This window comes from Pelobates fuscus, chromosome 6 (genome assembly GCF_036172605.1).
Source record: "Pelobates fuscus isolate aPelFus1 chromosome 6, aPelFus1.pri, whole genome shotgun sequence".
NCBI classification, from domain to species: Eukaryota; Metazoa; Chordata; class Amphibia; order Anura; family Pelobatidae; genus Pelobates; species Pelobates fuscus.
Genome location: NC_086322.1, coordinates 203,165,875 through 203,187,448, shown reverse-complemented (window position 1 = coordinate 203,187,448; position 21,574 = coordinate 203,165,875). Strand labels below are relative to the sequence as shown.

General features: G+C 44.5%; 1 protein-coding gene across 1 annotated transcript in view; it reads left to right on the top strand.

Moving 5' to 3' along the window:
* EPGN (epithelial mitogen) overlaps positions 1-21,574 on the top strand; it is a 36,960-nt gene that overhangs the window by 4,477 nt on the left and 10,909 nt on the right. Inside the window, exons 3-4 of the mRNA XM_063425301.1 lie at positions 16,098-16,212; positions 17,510-17,662. Coding sequence (XP_063281371.1) covers positions 16,098-16,212; positions 17,510-17,662 — 268 coding nt within the window. The remainder of the gene's footprint in view (positions 1-16,097; positions 16,213-17,509; positions 17,663-21,574) is intronic.

The window sequence follows — 21,574 nt, the reverse complement described above, 5'->3', positions numbered from 1 at the left end:
TGTTTAACCCTGAAGCTGGAGTGTGTCTCTTTCTTGGGGGGAAGGGGACTGTATGCCGACTGCCAGGAGTGTAAGCTGTCCATATTGCTTTTCCTGTTCGGCTGCTTCCAGGGTTCGTGTGTCTGCTGTTCGAGAGTTGGTGAATTCGTGCAGTTTGGGAGTTCGGGAAGTTGGTACTTATGGTAGCTGCTGGTCTATGGAAAAGGGGATTATCGCCTAAACGCATTTTTCCCCTTTTATGCTGAAACGGTCCGTTACAATTGGTGGCAAGCGGCGGGATCGTTCCTACAACCAGAGGGACAGCTACAGACAACACCATTTCTGGATTACAAAGTGAGGGCAACGCCAGTACCCGTACAGCGCCCCTATCTACAAGGAACCAACTGCAGCAGAGCAAGCATGGCACCCAGCTACACGCAGGAGGAGTTTGACAAAGAGCTGAGATCACGACTGATTTTCTTCGGACCCAACCCCCCGGAGAAATGCGTGCGGCTTGTGAGTGGACATGTAGATGAGTACCTGCGGTTCATGGCAGATCCAGCCAAGGGTATTGGTCGCCCTATCCGGCGGCAGAGTGCGTTTCGGGGACTCAAAGGTGTACCCCAGGGAGATGATGGTGTCGTCCATCCTCCCCAGCAGCCGTGTGTGTCCCAGGGAGCCGAAGGTGCAGTCCTTCCTCCCCAGCGGCAGGCTGAGTTACAGGGGGCCGAGGTTGTTGTTCCTGCCCCCCAGCAGCAAAGTGATATGCCAAGAAGGCAGTGTGAAGCGAAGGGAGAGGAGAGCAGCGTCCTCCCTCCCCAGCGGCAGTGTGTGCCCCAGGGAGCTGATGGTGTCGTCCATCCTCCCCAGCAGCCGTGTGTGTCCCAGGGAGCCGAAGGTGCAGTCCTTCCTCCCCAGCGGCAGGCTGAGTTACAGGGGGCAGAGGTTGTTGTTCCTGCCCCCCAGCAGCAAAGTGATATGCCAAGAAGGCAGTGTGAAGCGAAGGGAGAGGAGAGCAGCGTCCTCCCTCCCCAGCGGCAGTGTGTGCCCCAGGGAGCTGATGGTGTCGTCCATCCTCCCCAGCAGCTGTGTGTGTCCCAGGGAGCCGAAGGTGCAGTCCTTCCTCCCCAGCGGCAGGCTGAGTTACAGGGGGCAGAGGTTGTTGTTCCTGCCCCCCAGCAGCAAAGTGAGATGCCAAGAAGGCAGTGTGAAGTGAAGGGAGAGGAGAGCAGCGTCCTCCCTCCCCAGCGGCCGTGTGTGCCCCAGGGAGCTGATGGTGTCGTCCATCCTCCCCAGCAGCCGTGTGTGTCCCAGGGAGCCGAAGGTGCAGTCCTTCCTCCCCAGCGGCAGGCTGAGTTACAGGGGGCAGAGGTTGTTGTTCCTGCCCCCCAGCAGCAAAGTGATATGCCAAGAAGGCAGTGTGAAGCGAAGGGAGAGGAGAGCAGCGTCCTCCCTCCCCAGCGGCAGTGTGTGCCCCAGGGAGCTGATGGTGTCGTCCATCCTCCCCAGCGGCAGTGTCTGTCCCAGGGAGCAGAAGGTGCAGTCCTTCCCCCCCAGCGGCAGTGTGTACCCCAGGGAGCTGATGGTGTCGTCCATCCTCCCCAGCGGCAGTGTGTCCTGCCGGGAGCAGAGACAGTCAGTCTCGCACCCCAGCAGCCGGACAAGAGAATGAAAGGGGAGACAGCTGGTCCCCCTTTCCACCAGCAGAGAGAGTGGCAGGGAGAGGAGCCTGCTACCCCCTCTCTCCAGCGGCAGTTTACCGTCCAGAGAGAGGAGCTTGTTACACCCTCTCTCCAGCGGCAGCCTAACCCACCAAGGGGAGATGTTAAGCCCCACGACTGTGCAGATGGGACCGTAGTCTCTGTACTTACAGCCCAAGGGGTAGGGACGGTCGGTCCTGTCCCCCAGCCACAGAGCGATGTATCCAAAGGGGAGACAGTCGGTCTCCCCCTCCGGCAGCCGAGCTATGCACCTAAAGGGGAGACAGTCAGTCTCCAGCAACCAGGCTCCAACCAGACTACTTCCGTGGTAGTGCTGGCACCAGGACAGAATACCGCTGGTCTCTGCCCCCTCAGCAACCCACCAAGGCAGCCTAACTGCCTTGGTGGGCAGCCACACAGTCATGGTGAGACACCTGGACCTGGACAAGTTTGTAATTTTTTCAGGTGTAGTACCCAGTTATTGTGGGGGGGCTGTACTAATAGTTGTGTTTTGTGGGTGGGTTGCTGGACTAACCAGGGCACTGACCGGCAGGAGGTCAGGTACCCTGTTAGTCTAGTTGGTAAAGGGGAGAAGTGTGGCGAAACCAACCTCGCCACTATGAGCTGGAGAAGCCTGGTTGCTCGCCTGCTTCCTTTGGACTATGGACCAGACTTTAAAAAGCTTTATTTTACCTGCAGAAAGGCATATTCGTGCCTTTCAGCCGGGGTGTCCAGTAGATTCCAGCTACCGAACAAACTACCGTATGAGGGACCACCTAGGAGATGGAGTGTGCCGTCAATTAACCGCCCAGAAGCTGCGGTTAACCGCAGCTTAATTGATGAACGCTGGGTGGCCTTTGTTCGTTTGCCGACCACGAGGTAGCGGCCATTTTAATCGTGCGAAAGACCAGCGGTGTTCGGCGAGGATTCTATGGAACTATAAATGGACACTTAATTGCACGAACACCGCTGAGCCGTCTGTCGCCTGGGTCCTATCGTACAAGGTTAACCGAACACTGGAATTCGGTATTTCTATGGGAATTGTAGTAACCCAGATAGCTATACCATGGAGCCTATTTGTGTGATTAAAGACTTTGGCTCCATGGCGATTAAACTGTATTCGTGTAGTCTGGGTGCCAGTCACTTAATAATGTGCACCCAGACCTGAGCTATCTGGGGATATGTAACATGTCTGTGTTGGGTGGAATAAAAGTGACTTTATATATTTTAAAGCATAATACTGTATTTAGATCCCCACATGTGTAATGGAGTCTTGTCTTTGTCCTGGGAGGTAATTGGATTACCTCTACAATTATCTCCAGGGCAGAAGAGAGGAAACCAGGATGCATTGTGGGAATGTTTACTGCTGTGTGTCTGTAATTGGTTTATGTCTGTCCTTTGTTACAGTCTTCCATTTGGTCCCCTAGGGGAGTGTCCACCAGGTGGGAGACCTGCATAAATACTGGGCAGGTAGCCCTGAGTAAATGAGTTGCTGTTTAACCCTGAAGCTGGAGTGTGTCTCTTTCTTGGGGGGAAGGGGACTGTATGCCGACTGCCAGGAGTGTAAGCTGTCCATATTGCTTTTCCTGTTCGGCTGCTTCCAGGGTTCGTGTGTCTGCTGTTCGAGAGTTGGTGAATTTGTGCAGTTTGGGAGTTCGGGAAGTTGGTACTTATGGTAGCTGCTGGTCTATGGAAAAGGGGATTATCGCCTAAACGCATTTTTCCCCTTTTATGCTGAAACGGTCCGTTACACTCCCTTTAAATGTTATTATCCCCCCTTGTGTCTCTCACTCTCCTGTTTTTGTCCCTTACACAACATTTTGTGTCTTGTATACCTCCTGTGTTTCTTGCTCCCTTGTGTATTTTACCCCCTTTTGTGTAGTTACACCTCATTCCATCTCTTACACCTACTTGTGTTTTACTCCTCCTTTGTGTCTTTTACCGACAGTGAAGAAACTACCCCTGTTATTTCAGTACTGTTTTTTTCCTGTTCGGTAGATAAAACTACCGAACACCGGCCACCCCCTTGCTCATTCACTTCAAAGCAAACTGCCAATTTAGTGCTCTCTCTGTGTGGCCGCCATTGGTATAGTTGAATGCCACGTGCAAGAGAAAACAGTGGCCATCTTGTTCACACGAAAGGAGGCAGTGGTACTTGGTTGTCGAGTGTCTGGAACCAAAATTGTACACTTGACTTCCCGAACGCCGGTCAAACTACACAAACGCCTGCTTCCTCTCACAGACCAGACAGGAGAGCGATGTTCGGTATATTTGTTACCATGAACAAGGGGAAGAAAAGGCTGCCTATGAGCCAGGGGTACCGTTCATGGATTTATTCATTTTTTTGTACTTTTTGAAATAGACCGACCGCACAGCCCAATTTCATGGAACTATTTCTGGGCAGGAGCATTATGTGTGGTGTGTCAAATTAAGACCTCCATGTAACTCTTGAACCTCTGAGCCAATCTGGGTGATTTTTAAATATGTTGGTCCCCCAGATCCGGGCTATCAGGGGATATGACTTTTATGGGGTTCCCATGGAGTTTGGGGTACTTTCTAAGTTTTATGGAAATGTATGTTTTTTGTGTTGGAAGATAATTGAGTTTAGTATAGCGCTTGACTCAATTATCCCAATTATCCAGTACGGGGGAAAGATTATATTATTGTATGTAGGAGTGTCCTGGACCTGAGAGCCAATGTACATGCAGAATATATTTTGTCACTCTCCCCTCTCAGGTCCAGTGGGGAATGCCCTGGAATATGTCAACTGAAACCCTGTGCATTGTTCACTGCTAGTGATGTACCGAACTGTCCGCCGGCGAACAGTTCCCGGCGAACTTAGCGTGTTCGCGTTCGCCACCGCGGGCGAACACATGGGTGGTTCGATTCGTCCCCTATTTGTCATCATTGGGCAAACTTTGACCCTGTGCCTCTCGGTCAGCAGACACATTCCAGCCAATCAGCAGCACTCCCTCCCTTCCACACCCTCCAACCTCCCTCCCAGCATCCATTTTCGATTCATTCTGAAGCTGCATGCTTAGTGAGAGGAGGGAAAGTTTATCTGCTGCTGATTAGATAGGGAGATTGATAGCTAGGCTAGGGTATTCAGTGTCCACTACAATCCTGAAGGACTCATCTGATCTCTGCTGTAAGGACAGCACCCCAAAAAGCCCTTTTTAGGGCTATAACATCAGGCTGCTTTTTTTTTCCTGTGTAATGTAATTGCAGGTGCCTGCCTGCCAGCTTCTGTGTGAGGTTCACATTGGATACTGTGCCTACTTGCCCAGTGCCACCACTCATATCTGTTTTAACAATTGGTTAAACTTTAGATTTAAAATAAATAATTTGTTTTCACTGTAATAGAAGAGCAGTTGCCTGCCTGCCAGCTTCTGTGTCAGGTTGGATGCCTTGCCCATTTGCACAGTCAGTGCCACCACTCATATCTGTTTTAACAATTGGTTAAGCTTTAGATTTTAAATAAATAATTTGTTTTCACTGTAATAGAAGAGCAGTTGCCTGCCTGCCAGCTTCTGTGTCAGGTTGGATGCCTTGCCCATTTGCACAGTCAGTGCCACCACTCATATCTGTTTTAACAATAGCTTAAGCTTTAGATTTTAAAGAAATCATTTTTTTTCCCTGTAATAGAAGATCAGTTAGTTGTCTGCAAGCGTCTGGGTGTCAGGCCTACTTCAGCGTGTGCTCTGCAGACCTGTGCCAGCGTGCTTTGACAGTTGCCAATCATATCTGGTGTCTCTTTAGCGTGCTTTTACAAAGAAAAAAGGTTTCCAGTGTAAGCTAATAGCAGCCAGTCAGTGTCCTTCAAGCGGCTCTGTCAGGCCTTCCTTCAGCGTGTGCCCTGCACAACCCTGCCAGCGTACTTTGACAATTGCCACTCATATCTGGTGTCTCTATAGCATGCTTTTACAAAGAAAAAAGGTTTCCAGTGTAAGCTAATAGCAGCCAGTCAGTGTCCTTCAAGCGGCTCTGTCAGGCCTTCCTTCAGCGTGTGCCCTGCACAACCCTGCCAGCGTACTTTGACAATTGCCACTCATATCTGGTGTCTCTGTAGCGAGCTTTTTCAAAGAAAAAAGGTTTCCAGTGTAAGCTAATAGCAGCCAGTCAGTGTCCTTCAAGCGGCTCTGTCAGGCCTTCCTTCAGCGTGTGCCCTGCACAACCCTGCCAGCGTACTTTGACAGTTGCCACTCATATCTGGTGTCTCTAGAGCGTGCTTTTACAACCAAAATTTAGTTTCCACTGTAATAGAAGAGCAGTTGCCTGCCTGCCAGCTTCTGTGTGAGGTTCACAGTGGATTCTGTGCCCTCTTGCCCAGTGCCACCACTCATATCTGTTTTTACAATAGCTTAAGCTTTAGATTTAAAAGAAATAATTTTTTTTCACTGTAATAGAAGAGCAGTTGCCTGCCTGCCAGCTTCTGTGTCAGGTTGGATGCCTTGCCCATTTGCACAGTCAGTGCCACCACTCATATCTGTTTTAACAATAGCTTAAGCTTTAGATTTTAAAGAAATCATTTTTTTTCACTGTAATAGAAAATCAGTTAGTTGTCTGCAAGCGTCTGGGTGTCAGGCCTACTTCAGCGTGTGCTCTGCAGACCTGTGCCAGCGTGCTTTGACAGTTGCCAATCATATCTGGTGTCTCTTTAGCGTGCTTTTACAAAGAAAAAAGGTTTCCAGTGTAAGCTAATAGCAGCCAGTCAGTGTCCTTCAAGCGGCTCTGTCAGGCCTTCCTTCAGCGTGTGCCCTGCACAACCCTGCCAGCGTACTTTGACAGTTGCCACTCATATCTGGTGTCTCTAGAGCGTGCTTTTACAACCAAAATTTAGTTTCCACTGTAATAGAAGAGCAGTTGCCTGCCTGCCAGCTTCTGTGTGAGGTTCACAGTGGATACTGTGCCCTCTTGCCCAGTGCCACCACTCATATCTGTTTTTACAATAGCTTAAGCTTTAGATTTAAAAGAAATAATTTTTTTTCACTGTAATAGAAGAGCAGTTGCCTGCCTGCCAGCTTCTGTGTCAGGTTGGATGCCTTGCCCATTTGCACAGTCAGTGCCACCACTCATATCTGTTTTAACAATAGCTTAAACTTTAGATTTTAAAGAAATCATTTTTTTTCACTGTAATAGAAAATCAGTTAGTTGTCTGTAAGCGTCTGGGTGTCAGGCCTACTTCAGCGTGTGCTCTGCAGACCTGTGCCAGCGTGCTTTGACAGTTGCCAATCATATCTGGTGTCTCTTTAGCGTGCTTTTACAAAGAAAAAAGGTTTCCAGTGTAAGCTAATAGCAGCCAGTCAGTGTCCTTCAAGCGGCTCTGTCAGGCCTTCCTTCAGCGTGTGCCCTGCACAACCCTGCCAGCGTACTTTGACAATTGCCACTCATATCTGGTGTCTCTATAGCGTGCTTTTTCAAAGAAAAAAGGTTTCCAGTGTAAGCTAATAGCAGCCAGTCAGTGTCCTTCAAGCGGCTCTGTCAGGCCTTCCTTCAGCGTGTGCCCTGCACAACCCTGCCAGCGTACTTTGACAATTGCCACTCATATCTGGTGTCTCTATAGCGTGCTTTTTCAAAGAAAAAAGGTTTCCAGTGTAAGCTAATAGCAGCCAGTCAGTGTCCTTCAAGCGGCTCTGTCAGGCCTTCCTTCAGCGTGTGCCCTGCACAACCCTGCCAGCGTACTTTGACAGTTGCCACTCATATCTGGTGTCTCTATAGCGTGCTTTTACAACCAAAATTTTGTTTCCACTGTAATAGAAGAGCAGTTGCCTGCCTGCCAGCTTCTGTGTGAGGTTCACAGTGGATACTGTGCCCTCTTGCCTAGTGCCACCACTCATATCTGTTTTTACAATAGCTTAAGCTTTAGATTTAAAAGAAATATTTTTTTTTTTCACTGTAATAGAAGAGCAGTTAGTTGTCTGCAAGCGTCTGGGTGTCAGGCCTACTTCAGCGTGTGCTCTGTAGACCTGTTCTAGCGTGCTTTGACAGTTGACAATCATATTTGGTGTCTCTTTAGCGTGCTTTTACAAAGAAAAAAGGTTTCTAGTGTAAGCTAATAGCAGCCAGTCAGTGTCCTTCAAGCGGCTCTGTCAGTCCTTCCTTCAGCGTGTGCTCTCCAGAACTGTTCCAGTGCACATTGCCAATCATATCTGGTGTCTCTATAGCGTGCTTTTAAAACCAAAATTTGTTTTTCACTGTTATAGATTGAATAGCAGTTACTTGTCTTCAAGCAAGTGTCTCAGGCCTACAGTGTGTGCTCTGCAGAACTCTTACAGTTCACATTGCCAATCATATCTGGTCTCACAGTAGCTTGCACTTATAGTACCACTAATCCCCCAAAAAATGACAGGCAGAGGCAGGCCACCCCGCAGGGGCCGTCGTGGTCGTGGTGCTGTGATTCCCTTTTGCCCAAGAATAATGCCCAGTTTTCAGAAGCCACGTACCCTGAACTTGAAAAGTTCTGAGGACATAGTTGACTGGCTAACACAGGACACCCAATCTTGTACAGCCTCCGCTCGGAACCTTGACGCACCATCCTCCTCCAGCTTAGCTTCAGGCACCTCTCAAGATACCACTCACCCGCCTGCCACCACCACCAAAACTAGCACCACAGCCGCTTTACTTGGTATGTCAGAGGAGTTATTCACACACCCGTTTGAAGAAATGAGTGATGCACAACCATTATTGCTAGAGGATGTAGATAACAGGGATATGTCTCAGGCAGGCAGCATTAAACACATGGAGGTACGGTGTGATGATGATGATGTTGTACCCGCTGCTGCTTCCTTTTCTGAGTTGTCAGATACAAGCGAAGCGGTTGATGATGACGATTCGTCCATGGATGTCACGTGGGTGCCCGCTCGGCAAGAAGAAGAACAGGGCGAAAGTTCAGATGGGGAGACAGAGAGGAGGAGACGAGTTGGAAGCAGGGGGGGGTCATCGCAAGGAGCTAGTGGCACAGTCAGACAGCATGCATTGGCACCCGGGGTCAGCCCGACAGCACGCCAATCAACGCATGCTGTGTCCACCACCAGAATGCCGTCATTGCAGAGCTCAGCAGTGTGGCATTTTTTTTGTGTGTCTGCCTCGGACAACAGCGATGCCATTTGCAACCTGTGCCAAAGGAAACTGAGTCGTGGGAGGTCCAACACCCACCTAGGTACAACTGCTTTGCGTAGGCACATGATCTCACATCACAAACGCCTATGGGATCAACACATGAGTACAAGCAGCACGCCTACTCTAAGCCGCCATCCTCCTCCTGGTCTAGCATCTTCAGCCACGTCAACCACTGCTGTCCTTCTTGCCCCCTCTCAACCATCCGCCACTCCGTCTCCCGCCTTGAGCAGTTCCCGCTCATCTGCCCACAGTCATGTGTCTGTCAAGGACATGTTTGAGCGTAAGAAGCCAATGTCACCAAGTCACCCCCTTGCCCAGCGTCTGACAGCTGGCGTGTCCGAACTATTAGCCCGCCAGCTTTTACCATACAATCTGGTTGAGTCTGAGGCATTCAAAAAATTTGTAGCTATTGGGACACCGCAGTGGAAGGTACCCGGCCGGAATTTCTTTTCACAAAAGGCAATCCCCAACTTGTACTCGATTGTGAAAAAGGAAGTCATGGCATGTCTGGCACACAGTGTTGGGGCAAGGGTCCATCTGACCACTGATACCTGGTCTGCAAAGCATGGTCAGGGCAGGTATATCACCTACACTGCGCATTAGGTAAACCTGCTGACGGCTGACAAGCAACGACCACGAATTGCAGGCAGTCCTGCTGCCACCTCCTCTACTCCTCCTACTCCATCCTCTTCCATAACCTCCTCGGCTGAGTCCTCTTGTGCTGCTGCGTCTTGCTCCACATCAACGGCACCCTCCCAGCTCCCCAGGTACTATTCCACATCCCGGATACGGCAGTGTCACGCCGTCTTGGGTTTGACTTGCTTGAAAGCAGAGAGTCACACCGGACAAGCACTCCTGTCCGCCCTGAACGCACAGGTGGAAAAGTGTCTGACTCCGCAGCAACTGGATATCGGCAAAGTGGTGTGTGACAACGGAAAGAATTTGATAGCGGCATTGAAGTTGGGCAAGTTGACACATGTGCCGTGCATGGCACATGTGTGTAATCTGATCGTACAACGCTTTGTGTATAAGTACACAGGCTTACAGGACGTCCTGAAGCAGGCCAGGAAGGTGTGTGGCCATTTCAGGCGTTCCTACACGGCCATGGCTCACTTTGCCGATATCCAGCGGCGAAACAATATGCCAGTGAGGCGCTTGATTTGCGACAGCCCTACACGTTGGAATTCCACACTCCTAATGTTCGACCGCCTGCTCCAACAAGAAAAAGCTGTTAATGAATATTTGTATGACCGGGGTGCTAGAACAGCCTCTGGGGAGCTGGGAATTTTTTGCCACGTTACTGGACGCTCATGCGCAATGCCTGTAGGCTCATGCGTCCTTTTGAGGAGGTGACAAACCTAGTCAGTCGCAACGAAGGCACCATCAGCGACATCATACCATTTGTTTTCTTCCTGGAGCGTGCCCTGCGAAGAGTGCTGGATCAGGCTGTAGATGAGCATGAAGAGGAAGAGGAAGAGTTGTGGTCACCATCACCACCAGAAACAGCCTTATCAGCATCGCTTGCTGGACCTGCGGCAACGCTGGAAGAGGATTGTGAGGAAGAGGAGTCAGAGGAGGAATGTAGCTTTGAGGAGGAGGAGGAGGAGGAGCAAGACCAAACACAACAGGCATCCCAGGGTGCTCGTTGTCACTTATCTGGTACCCGTGGTGTTGTACGTGGCTGGGGGGAAGAACATACCTTCAATGACATCAGTGAGGAGGAGGAACGGGAAATGAGTAGCTCGGCATCCAATCTTGTGCAAATGGGGTCTTTCATGCTGTCCTGCCTGTTAAGGGACCCTCGTATAAAAAGGCTGAAGGAGAACGACCTGTACTGGGTGTCCACGCTACTAGACCCCCGGTATAAGCAGAAAGTGGCGGAAATGTTACCGAATTACAAGTCGGAAAGGATGCAGCATTTGCAAAATAAATTAAAATGTATGCTTTACACAGCGTATAAGGGTGATGTCACAGCACAACGGGAATCTAACAGGGGGAGAGGTGGAAGTCATCCTCCTCCTCCTCCCACGACCACGCCGGCAAGGACAGGACGCTTTAAAGACGTGTTGTTGATGGAGGACATGCAGACCTTTTTAAGTCCTATGCATCGCCACAGCCCTTCGGGATCCACCCTCAGAGAGCGACTCGACCGACAGGTAGCAGACTACCTCGCCTTAACTGCAGATATCGACACTCTGAGGAGCGATGAACCCCTTGACTACTGGGTGTGCAGGCTTGACCTGTGGCCTGAGCTATCCCAATTTGCGATAGAACTTCTGGCCTGCCCCGCTTCAAGTGTCCTGTCAGAAAGGACCTTCAGTGCAGCAGGAGGTATTGTCACTGAGAAGAGAAGTCGCCTAGGTCAAAAAAGTCTAGATTACCTCACCTTTATTAAGATGAATGAGGGATGGATCCCGAAGGGACTGACACTGGGCGATACATTAGATTAAAAAAGGCCTGATGAGATGAGCTGCCTTGGGCTAAAAATGGTCCACTGCTGTATTTTAGCTCTGAATGACGTTTGACTTGCGTGACTTATCCGCCACCAACTAGGGTTCAAGCCGCCATGTTTTAGGGCACTTTCTGCCTGTGAAACAAACATCAATTTTTCTGTCCGCTGCTACAGCAGCGGCTGCAACAATACCAAATTTTTCAGGCATGTGTACATGCCTAATTTTTAGGCCCACTGGTGCAGCACTGTGGCTTCAAAAACCAACCAAAAAAAAATCCTCCAAGATGGCACCAATATACCAGTGGTCTAAGCATCTTCCCACCTTGGCCTAAAAAGGGGAGGTGATTCAACAATTAAAAATCTCTGCCATTTACACGTCCACTGATAGGAGACGCGGAAGGTATTAAACTGATATGAACAATACTAAACTCACCACTCCTATCTGGAGGCACATTAGCTTGCCCGCACAGTGCCACAAATTTCAAGTAGGAGGACCGACCAAGCATCTTCTTCCATCTCCCTGTTACATAAATCAATGCCATATCCATAGAACTTGTAGAGAATATCCAGGATAGTTTTACAGGGTGATGTCACAGCACAACGGGAATCTAACAGGGGAAGAGGTGAAAGTCATCCTCCCCCTCCCACGACCCCGCCATATCTGCCAAGTGACCCTATGCTCTGTGTCAGTGTGTATCATGGTCTCTGAGGACGGGGAACAGTCTCTATTCTGCTCTGTGTCAGTGTGTATCAGGGGCTTTGAGGACAGGTGTCAATGTTAGGTGATTTCTGCCCTTTATGGATTAAAAGCAGACTCTGCATCAACTGTGTAATTTTCCATGGGAGTTTTGCCATGGATCCCCCTCCGGCATGCCACAGTCCAGGTGTTAGTCCCCTTGAAACAACTTTTCAATCACTTTTGTGGCCAGAAAGAGTCCCTGTTGGTTTTAAAATTCGCCTGCCCATTGAAGTCAATGGCGGTTCGCGCGGTTCACCGGTTCGCGAACATTTGAGGAAGTTCGCGTTCGCCATTCGCGAACCGAAAATTTCGGGTTCGCAACAACACTATTCACTGCATATAAACCAGGCGGTTAGCCTGAATAAAGCATTTCTGTTACACCCTTCATCTAGTTTAGGCTGATGTTTGGGTACCTGTCTACTTTGCCTGGAGAATATACACTGCTCAAAAAAATAAAGGGAACACAAAACTAACATCCTAGATCTGAAGGAATTAAATATTCTTCTGAAATACTTTGCTCTTTACATAGTTGAATGTGCTGACAACAAAATCACACAAAAATTAAAAAAATGGAAATCAAATTTTTCAACCCATGGAGGTCTGGATTTTGAGTCACACTCACTCAATATTAAAGTGGAAAAACACAACTTTGATGTAATGTCCTTAAAACAAGTCAAAATGAGGCTCAGTAGTGTGTGTGGCCTCCGCGTGCCTGTATGACCTCCCTACAACGACTGCGCATGCTCCGGATGAGGTGGCGGATGGTCTCCTGAGGGATCTCCTTCCAGACCTGGACTAAAGCATCTGCCTACTCCTGGACAGTCTTTGGTGCAACGTGACATTGGTGGATGGAGCGAGACATGTCCCAGATGTGCTCAATTGGATTCAGGTCTGGGGAACGGGCGGGCCAGTCTATAGCATCAATGCCTTCGTCTTGCAGGAACTGCTGACACACTCCAGCCACATAAGGTCTAGTATGGTCTTGCATTAGGAGGAATCCAGGGCCAACCGCACCAGCATATGGTCTCACAAGGGGTCTGAGGATCTCATTTCGGTACCTAATGGCAGTCAGGCTACCTCTGGCGAGCACATGGAGGGCTGTGCAGCCCCCCAAATAAATTCCACCCCACACCATTACTGACCCACTGCCAAATCGGTCATGCTGGAGGATGTTGTAGGCAGCAGAATGTTCTCCACGGTGTCTCCAGACTCTGTCACGTCTGTCACATGTGCTCAGTGTGAACCTGCTTTTATCTGTGAAGAGCACAGGGCGCAAGTGGCGAATTTGCCATTCTTGGTGTTCTCTGTCAAATGCCAAACGTCCTGCATGGTGTTGGGGATGTAAGCACAACCCCCACCTGTGGACATCGGGCCCTTATACCCCCCTCATGGAGTCTGTTTCTGACCATTTGTGGCCTGCTGGAGGTCATTTTGCAGGGCTCTGGCAGTGTTCCTCCTGTTCCTCCTTGCACAAAGGTGGAGGTAGCGGTCCTGCTGCTGGGTTGTTGCCCTCCTACGGCCTCCTCCACGTCTTCTGATGTACTGGCCTGTCTCCTGGTAGCGCCTCCATGCTCTGGACACTACGCTGACAGACACAGCTCGCATTGATGTGCCATCCTGGATGAGCTGCACTACCTGAGCCACTTGTGTGGGTTGTAGACTCATTCTCATCCTTCAACTAGAGTGAAAGCACTGCCAGCATTCAAAAGTGACCAAAACATCAGCCAGGAAGCATAGGAACTGAGAAGTGGTCTGTGGTCACCACCTGCAGAACCACTCCTTTATTGGGGGTGTCTTGCTAATTGCCTATCATTTCCACCTGTTGTCTATCCCATTTGCACAACAGCATGTGAAATTGATTGTCTCTCAGTGTTGTTTCCTAAGTGGACAGTTTGATTTCACAGAAGTGTGATTGACTTGGAGTTACATTGTATTGCTTAAGTGTTCCCTTTATTTTTTTGAGCAGTGTACTTGGATGCTGTACTTCATCTGGAGAAACGTTCAAATCAACACCCGAACTGCGAGCTATAATAGCAGTTCTGGAGAAAATAGACGAACGGGTACCTGCAATACCAGTGTTTTTTACACCGACCTTATATCGCTTGTCCTTCCACCCCTTTTGTATCTCTTATTGGTCTTTTTAGCAATCCTTTCACACTGCAGTAGAGGATTTTCTTTATACTCTAACTGGTCTATCAGGAAACTGCTTACTGCTCATTCCCCATCCTACTTATCACATAGTCTACCTCTGATGCCTCTGGTACATTGAAATAACCGGCCTTAACATAACATCTCAGTGCACCAGTACTACATCAGTGTCACATTGTGTGCAGACACAAGCATTAGAAAAGACCCTGGGGTAGATTTATTAACTCCTTAATGACACAACTTCTGGAATAAAAGGGAATCATGACGGAATATATCCGTCGTCTGTCCTTAAGGGGTTAAACTGTTCTGTTTTTAAAAGCAGTATGAAAATAGTAATGTCAAGCAGTCACCAATGGAATGTGTCTATAGAAAGTATAAAATATGTTATTACACTCACCCCAGACTGACTCTTGTCCACAAGCAAAATCATCTTCAATGGGGATGTGAGAGTCAGAACTGGACCAAGAAGCCATGTAAGAATGTTGCCTGGTCTGATAAATCATGTTTACTTTTCGATCAGGTGAATACCAGGATGTGCATGATTCATTTACCTGTGGCAGCAGGATGTACTGTGGGAAAACGGCAAGCCAACAGAGGCACTGTTATGCTGTAGGAAATGTTCTGCTGGGAAACCTTGACCTTGAAGGTTACTTTGACACATACCACCTATCTCAAGACTGTTGACCAAGAACACCCATTCAATACAATGGTGTTTCCTGATGGAAGTGGAGTTTTTCTCAATTTAATTAAGTATCTGTGGGATGTGTTGGAACAAAAAGTCAAATCCATGGAGGCCCCACCTTCACAACTTGTAGGACTTAAAGGATCTGCTGCTAATGTCTTGTTGCCACATACCACAGGACACGTTAAGAGGTCTTGTGGAGTTCATGACTCGACGCATCAGAGCTATATTGGCAGCATGGGGGGGGACACCTACATGATATTATCCAGGTATTTTTTTCCAAGTTGTGCCTGATATATATATATATATATATCATATATATGGATAGATGCCTGTGTTTTAGTAGCAAAGTAATAATGTTATATTCATATAATGCCATGGTTCCAGGTCTGACTCATATACTTGAATATATGGATACTATTATAATAAGTAATAGTAAAAGCTGGGATGGAATCAAAATGGCACCCTAGAAAACTGTGTAAGGAGTATTTACAATGTGGGTCATTTGTGTAAGGAGTATTTACAATGTGGGTCATTTGTGTAAGGAGTATTTACAATGTGGGTCATTTGTGTAAGAAGTATTTACAATGTGGGTCATTTGTGTAAGAAGTATTTACAATGTGGGTCATTTGTGTAAGGAGTATCTACAATGTGGGTCATTTGAATCAAATTCTTTCCAGTCCTGGAATTCATTTGCAGACTAGTAATGGTATGTGTGGATCAGGGCTAGTACATATGCCTCTCATTCCTGTATGTCACCTGTAGAATGACATAATACTTTTTTTTCCAGCACATTCTAGCATACAAGTATACATAGAGCAGAGGGATTAAGAGAGCCTCAGGTGTGTTGCCTTTAGATTGTAATAAGTGGATCTAACTTTTAGCTCGTCTTGTACTTAAACCTGTGGGCCGGATCTGAAGTAAAGGCTGCAAATCAGGTGTATAGAAAGAGGCATATTCTCTAAACAACAAATTATACTCATGCATCTCCAATTCTGTTTTATATTAATCCCCCACACTTCATTTTGCTTGTATACCTCAGTCAGATTTCTCTGCATTGATCAGTGTATGAGTTAAGACATGGGATTACGTTTTTATGCTGCTGTGATCACGCCTAACTGGTCATTTTGTAATTACAGTTCTAAAAGCATTTGTGGAAGATGCAGAAACATTTGTATATTTGAAACTGTAAAATTAATTTTAGTAGTTCTGATGAGTTCATATTGTTATTAAAAATAACACGTATTACTACATTGTTGACAATTTTATTTTTAATAGACGAAGAATTGGTACCAAAACAACAAAATAACAATCCTTGTCTTGACGAATTTCAACACTTTTGTATTAATGGTCACTGTACTTTTCACAAAGAGCTCAGAATTCCTCTGTGCAGGTACATTTATAGAAAATGTATGAAAACATTATTTTAAGTTAGACATCTCATTTGATGGCTTTATTACATGTCTGTCAAATTCAGCTATGCAAAGACATTGTTAGGGGAACTAATGCAGTTTAGTGACAGGGTCACAAAATACTTCTTAACTAGCTAGCATTGGGTCAGTAGGTAATACTAGTTTCAATTAATTTAAAGTATGGATTAGGATTTGGGGTTATTTAAGGGTGCAAGTGTGCAGTAATCTCCAGTACCATTTGTGATATTGGAAGCGGATTCCTACCCATCCACCCTGTTTGCCCAAATTGTTTTGGGGGAGTTTTCCATTATTAGGGGTCAGTAGTCAGGTAAGAAGTAAGAATATTCTAGAATTAGTGGAAGGGTGGGTCTGATGATCCTCACATTTGGGCAATAAAGGGTGCTAGTGCTGAAAAATTTGAATAATGCTGCCCTTACTAATGTAATTTATTTATGGTTTATGTATTTAATAGTTAATCATATTTATCTATAATTACGTTTATAGTCCTGCATTTCTCCACTGCACTTTTTTTGTTGGTTGTTTATAATTGTAATAATGGTGATGTGGCCAGTTTTCAGTCAAACAATCTCACGTGTTGGAATTTTTGTATGAGGTTTGTTTGGATTTCATTTTGGTTTTAGCCAGTTTGGGTTCATAAATAAGTAATTCATGTTGTTAGAGTAAATCTCCCATAATTCTCCACAAACCAGAGAAAGTACATACCAGAAACATATGCAAGTGTTAATTACTAGTTGGCAGTGGTGTGTGATAGTACCAACTCACAAATAAACATTTATAGCATGTTAAACACAACCGTTTTTTCTTTAAATATATCTGCTATATAATACCTCCCAACATTTCAAATGGACAAAAAGATGCACTTAAATTTAGGGGTGTGAGTGTGGGTGTGGCCTGGAGTGGTGCTATTCTAAGAAATTGTAGGTAACTTTCTAATAACAATTTATGCAAATAAAACATAATTTAGAACAAAAATAATGTATCTTATTTACACAGACTGGCTTCTAAACACGTTTATCATACTTTAAACATGCATTACTGTAAGCATTATTGCAGTGGAGCTCCTAGAAAAGAGGACCATTAGGATAGAAAAGAGGGACTTGGATTTCAAAATAGGGACTATCCCTCCTAAAAAGGGATACTTGGGAGGTATGGTATATACATTTGTGCTATTTAACATTGTGGAATGCATATTTAAAATCAAATAAATTCCTAAAATTCCTATTCTACATAATAAACTGCACCTATTCTATTTTACAGATGTCTATCAAACTACACAGGCGAAATATGTGAACATTTTTTTTTAGCATCTATCAATCCAGATGACAAAGCCACATATTTAGCTATTGGAATTGGCGTGGGATTATTAATAAGTGGGTTAATAGCCTTTATATGGTGCCATGCGAATAAAAGGTATGTTTATTTTTTTGCAGAAATTCATAATTAATTAATTAAGAGCTGATTGTATTATGTTGCCTTTTAGCTTATGAGCAGATATTTATATTATTATTATTATTACAGTTGTTTTTATTGGTATAAAACATAAAATTAATGCCAGATACATTAAGGGAATGTTTTCATACAACTTAATACAGCCAACAAACAAACAAACAAACTGAATTTTAAGGGCTCTTGCCATGATCTTATAGCACAAAGTGAAATGGGATGGACATAGACATGTAGAAGAATTCAACCACAGATGTAAAACAGGTTATATTGCAGATATTAACCCCTTAACCCCTTAAGGACAGAGCTTCAGAAGCTTGACTTACGCTTAATGACACAAGCAATTTTTGCGTTCAACTGCAATTTGCATCTCTCTCATTTATTGCACCGACACATATTATATACTGTTTTTTTAAAGGACAGAAAGGGCTTTAATTTGATATAACATATAAATATATAAATGCTTACTTATTATAAAAAAAATACAGAAAAATGCAAAAAAAAAGGAAAAATTTTGTTTTTTTTTACAGTTTTTGCAATCATAATGTGTGCATAATTAGTGCAGGTTAAGGAAAGTAATTAAAAATAAATTCATTTATTTGTTCTGATTTACAGAATATATAATGTGTCTGGGATTTTAAGTTTTTTTTGGTAGTTACAGGTCACAAAGCACAAGGAGTAAAATAAAATTTTAATATGGAGCGATTTTAGAATTTGGTATGTTTGTCTTGTAAGCCTAATAGCCATAAAATAAAACAAAATTGCCACACAAAAGTATATATTTATATAAAGTAGACATCACAGGCTATTTACCTAAGGTTGTTTTGACACTTTCTACGTAGCCATTTTACCGCCAACCTCTGCTAAATATTGGAGTAAAATTGTGTTTTTGGGGGGTTTTCGCACACAAACGTATAACAAAGAACTTCTCATGTGTATTTTGTAAAGTTGTTGTGTGCTATTCCTGTACAAAGTTTTATTATGTGTTCAGTTACTTCTGCTGAGTACAACGGTACCCCCATTGTATGTCTTTGGCACTATTTTGTGAAGCTACAGTGCCATATAGGAGACCTGTCCTTTTCAGTATTCACAGTAGAATTTTGAGAGACGGATATAATGAGCCTATGCTTCCATTTGGGGTATTATAACAGTTTGACTGTTCAAAAACCCCCACAAAGGCCTACCATTTGTAAAAGTAGACACTCCAGGGTATCTCATAAGGTGCATATTGTGCCTTAACATGCCCCCATTTTTTTACCATTACATGCCAAAGTATGTGGTAAAAAATAATTGTGTGCATTTTTTACATACGGATTGCATTTTTGCTGGGCATTTTGTATATTTCATATGTGCCACTAAGTTCAAACCCCCCAAATTATGCTCAGCTAAGTCTTCTGAGTAAAAGGACACCCCCATTGTATGTCTATGGCACTATTTCGTGAAGCTACAGTGCCATACAGGAGACCTGTCCTTTTCAGTATTCACAGTAGAATTTTGAGAGACGGATTTAATGAGCCTATGCTTCCATTTGGGGTATTATAACAGTTTGACTGTTCAAAAACCCCCACAAAGGCCTACCATTTGTAAAAGTAGACACTCCAGGGTATCTCATAAGGTGCATATTGTGCCTTAACATGCCCCCATTTTTTTACCATTACATGCCAAAGTATGTGGTAAAAAATAATTTTGTGCATTTTTTACATACGGATTGCATTTTTGCTGGGCATTTTGTATATTTCATATGTGCCACTAAGTTCAAACCCCCCAAATTATGCTCAGCTAAGTCTTCTGAGTAAAAGGACACCCCCATTGTATGTCTATGGCACTATTTCGTGAAGCTACAGTGCCATACAGGAGACCTGTCCTTTTCAGTATTCACAGTTGAATTTTGAGAGACGGATTTAATGAGCCTATGCTTCCATTTGGGGTATTATAACAGTTTGACTGTTCAAAAAAAAAAACCACAAAGGCCTACCATTTGTAAAAGTAGACACTCCAGGGTATCTCATAAGGTGCATATTGTGCCTTAGCATGCCCCCATTTATTCACCAATATATGCCAAAGAATGTGGTAAAAAATAATTTTGTGCATTTTTTGACATACGGATTGCATTTTTGCTGGGCATTTTGTATATTTCATATGTGCCACTAAGTTCAAAACCTTCAAATTATGCTCAGATAAGTCTTCTGAGTAAAAAGACATCCCCAATGAATGTCTTTGGCACTATTTTGTGAAGCTACAGTGGCATATTGGAGACCAAGCCATATCAGTTTTTACAGAACTTTGAATTTTGACGCTGGACCTATGTGCAATTTCCAAGCATCTTCGTAAGTTTTAAATTCAAACTACCCCACAAAGGCCTACCATTTCTTAAAGTAGACACCCCAGGGTATTTCAAAAGGCATATTTTGAACCTTAGCGTGGGATAATTTTTCCGCTAGCTTGTACCAGGTGTAGTGGTAATAAGCGTTTTTTCTGCCTTTTTGACACACAAAGTGAGTTTGCACAGTATATTTTGCAAACCTTATGTGTACCACCACTCTATAATACTTTATATGTTGCTCAGCTATGTCGGCTGAGTACAAAAATACCCCCGTATGTACCTTTGCCAGGTATATGTGGACATCGGAGGGGCACATTTGGGACACAGCCATTCCATTTTTTTTCAAACTTTACATTTTTACGCTGTGCCCATGTCCCATTTTAGAGTATTTTACCAGGCTATATAATCCAAATACTCCATAAAGCCATACCATTTCTTAAAGAAGACATCCCAGGGTATTTCAAAAGGCATATTTTGAAAATTAGTGTGGGATAATTTTTCCGCTAGCTTGTACCAGGTGTAGTGGTAATAAGCGTTTTTTCTGCCTTTTTGACACACAAAGTGAGTTTGCACAGTATATTTTGCAAACCTTATGTGTACCACCACTCTATAATACTTTATATGTTGCTCAGCTATGTCGGCTGAGTACAAAAATACCCCCGTATGTACCTTTGCCAGGTATATGTGGACATCGGAGGGGCACATTTGGGACACAGCCATTCCATTTTTTTCAAACTTTAAATTTTTACGCTGTGCCCATGTCCCATTTTAGAGTATTTTACCAGGCTATATAATCCAAATACCCCATAAAGCCATACCATTTCTTAAAGAAGACATCCCAGGGTATTTCAAAAGGCATATTTTGAACCTAAGCGTGGGATCATTTTTCCGCTAGCTTGTACCAGGTGTAGTGGTAATGAGCGTTATTAAATGTATTTTTTTACTTTTTAAAACTTTTTTTACTTTTTAAAACTATTTTTTAAACTTTTGTTTTGCTTATTCATTTTTTTAAAGTTTCCTAAACTTTCGTAAAACTTTTTTTTACAGATTTAAAATTTTTCTAAGCTTTTTCTTTTACCGTTAACCCCTAACTAGCAGTAAGCAGCACTAACAGTAAATTCCCCATTTTCCCATAACTCCCACCCACCCCAGCTAGCAAAATATTTAATTATACAATATTTAAATTTGTTAATTAAATTAATTTAACCCCTGAGGGTTAAAAAATAAATAAAAGTTAATCGTCAGGGGTTAAAAAAAAATTAGATCACAGTATAATACTGTGATCTGTATTTTGATCACTGTAGGCAGTGATAGACTGGCAGGCAAGGGGTTAATTTTTATTTGGACTGGGTAAAGGGTTTATTTTTTTTTATTTTTTACTTAAACGTTATTAAAACTTTTTTTTTACTTAATTTTTTAACTTTTTAAAGCTTATTTTAAAACTTTTTTTAACGTTAACCCCTAGTTAGCCTAACACTAAATCCCCAATTCCCCACTAACTTCCACCCTCCCCAGCTAGCTAAATTTATAATTTTAAAATATTTAAATTAATTAAT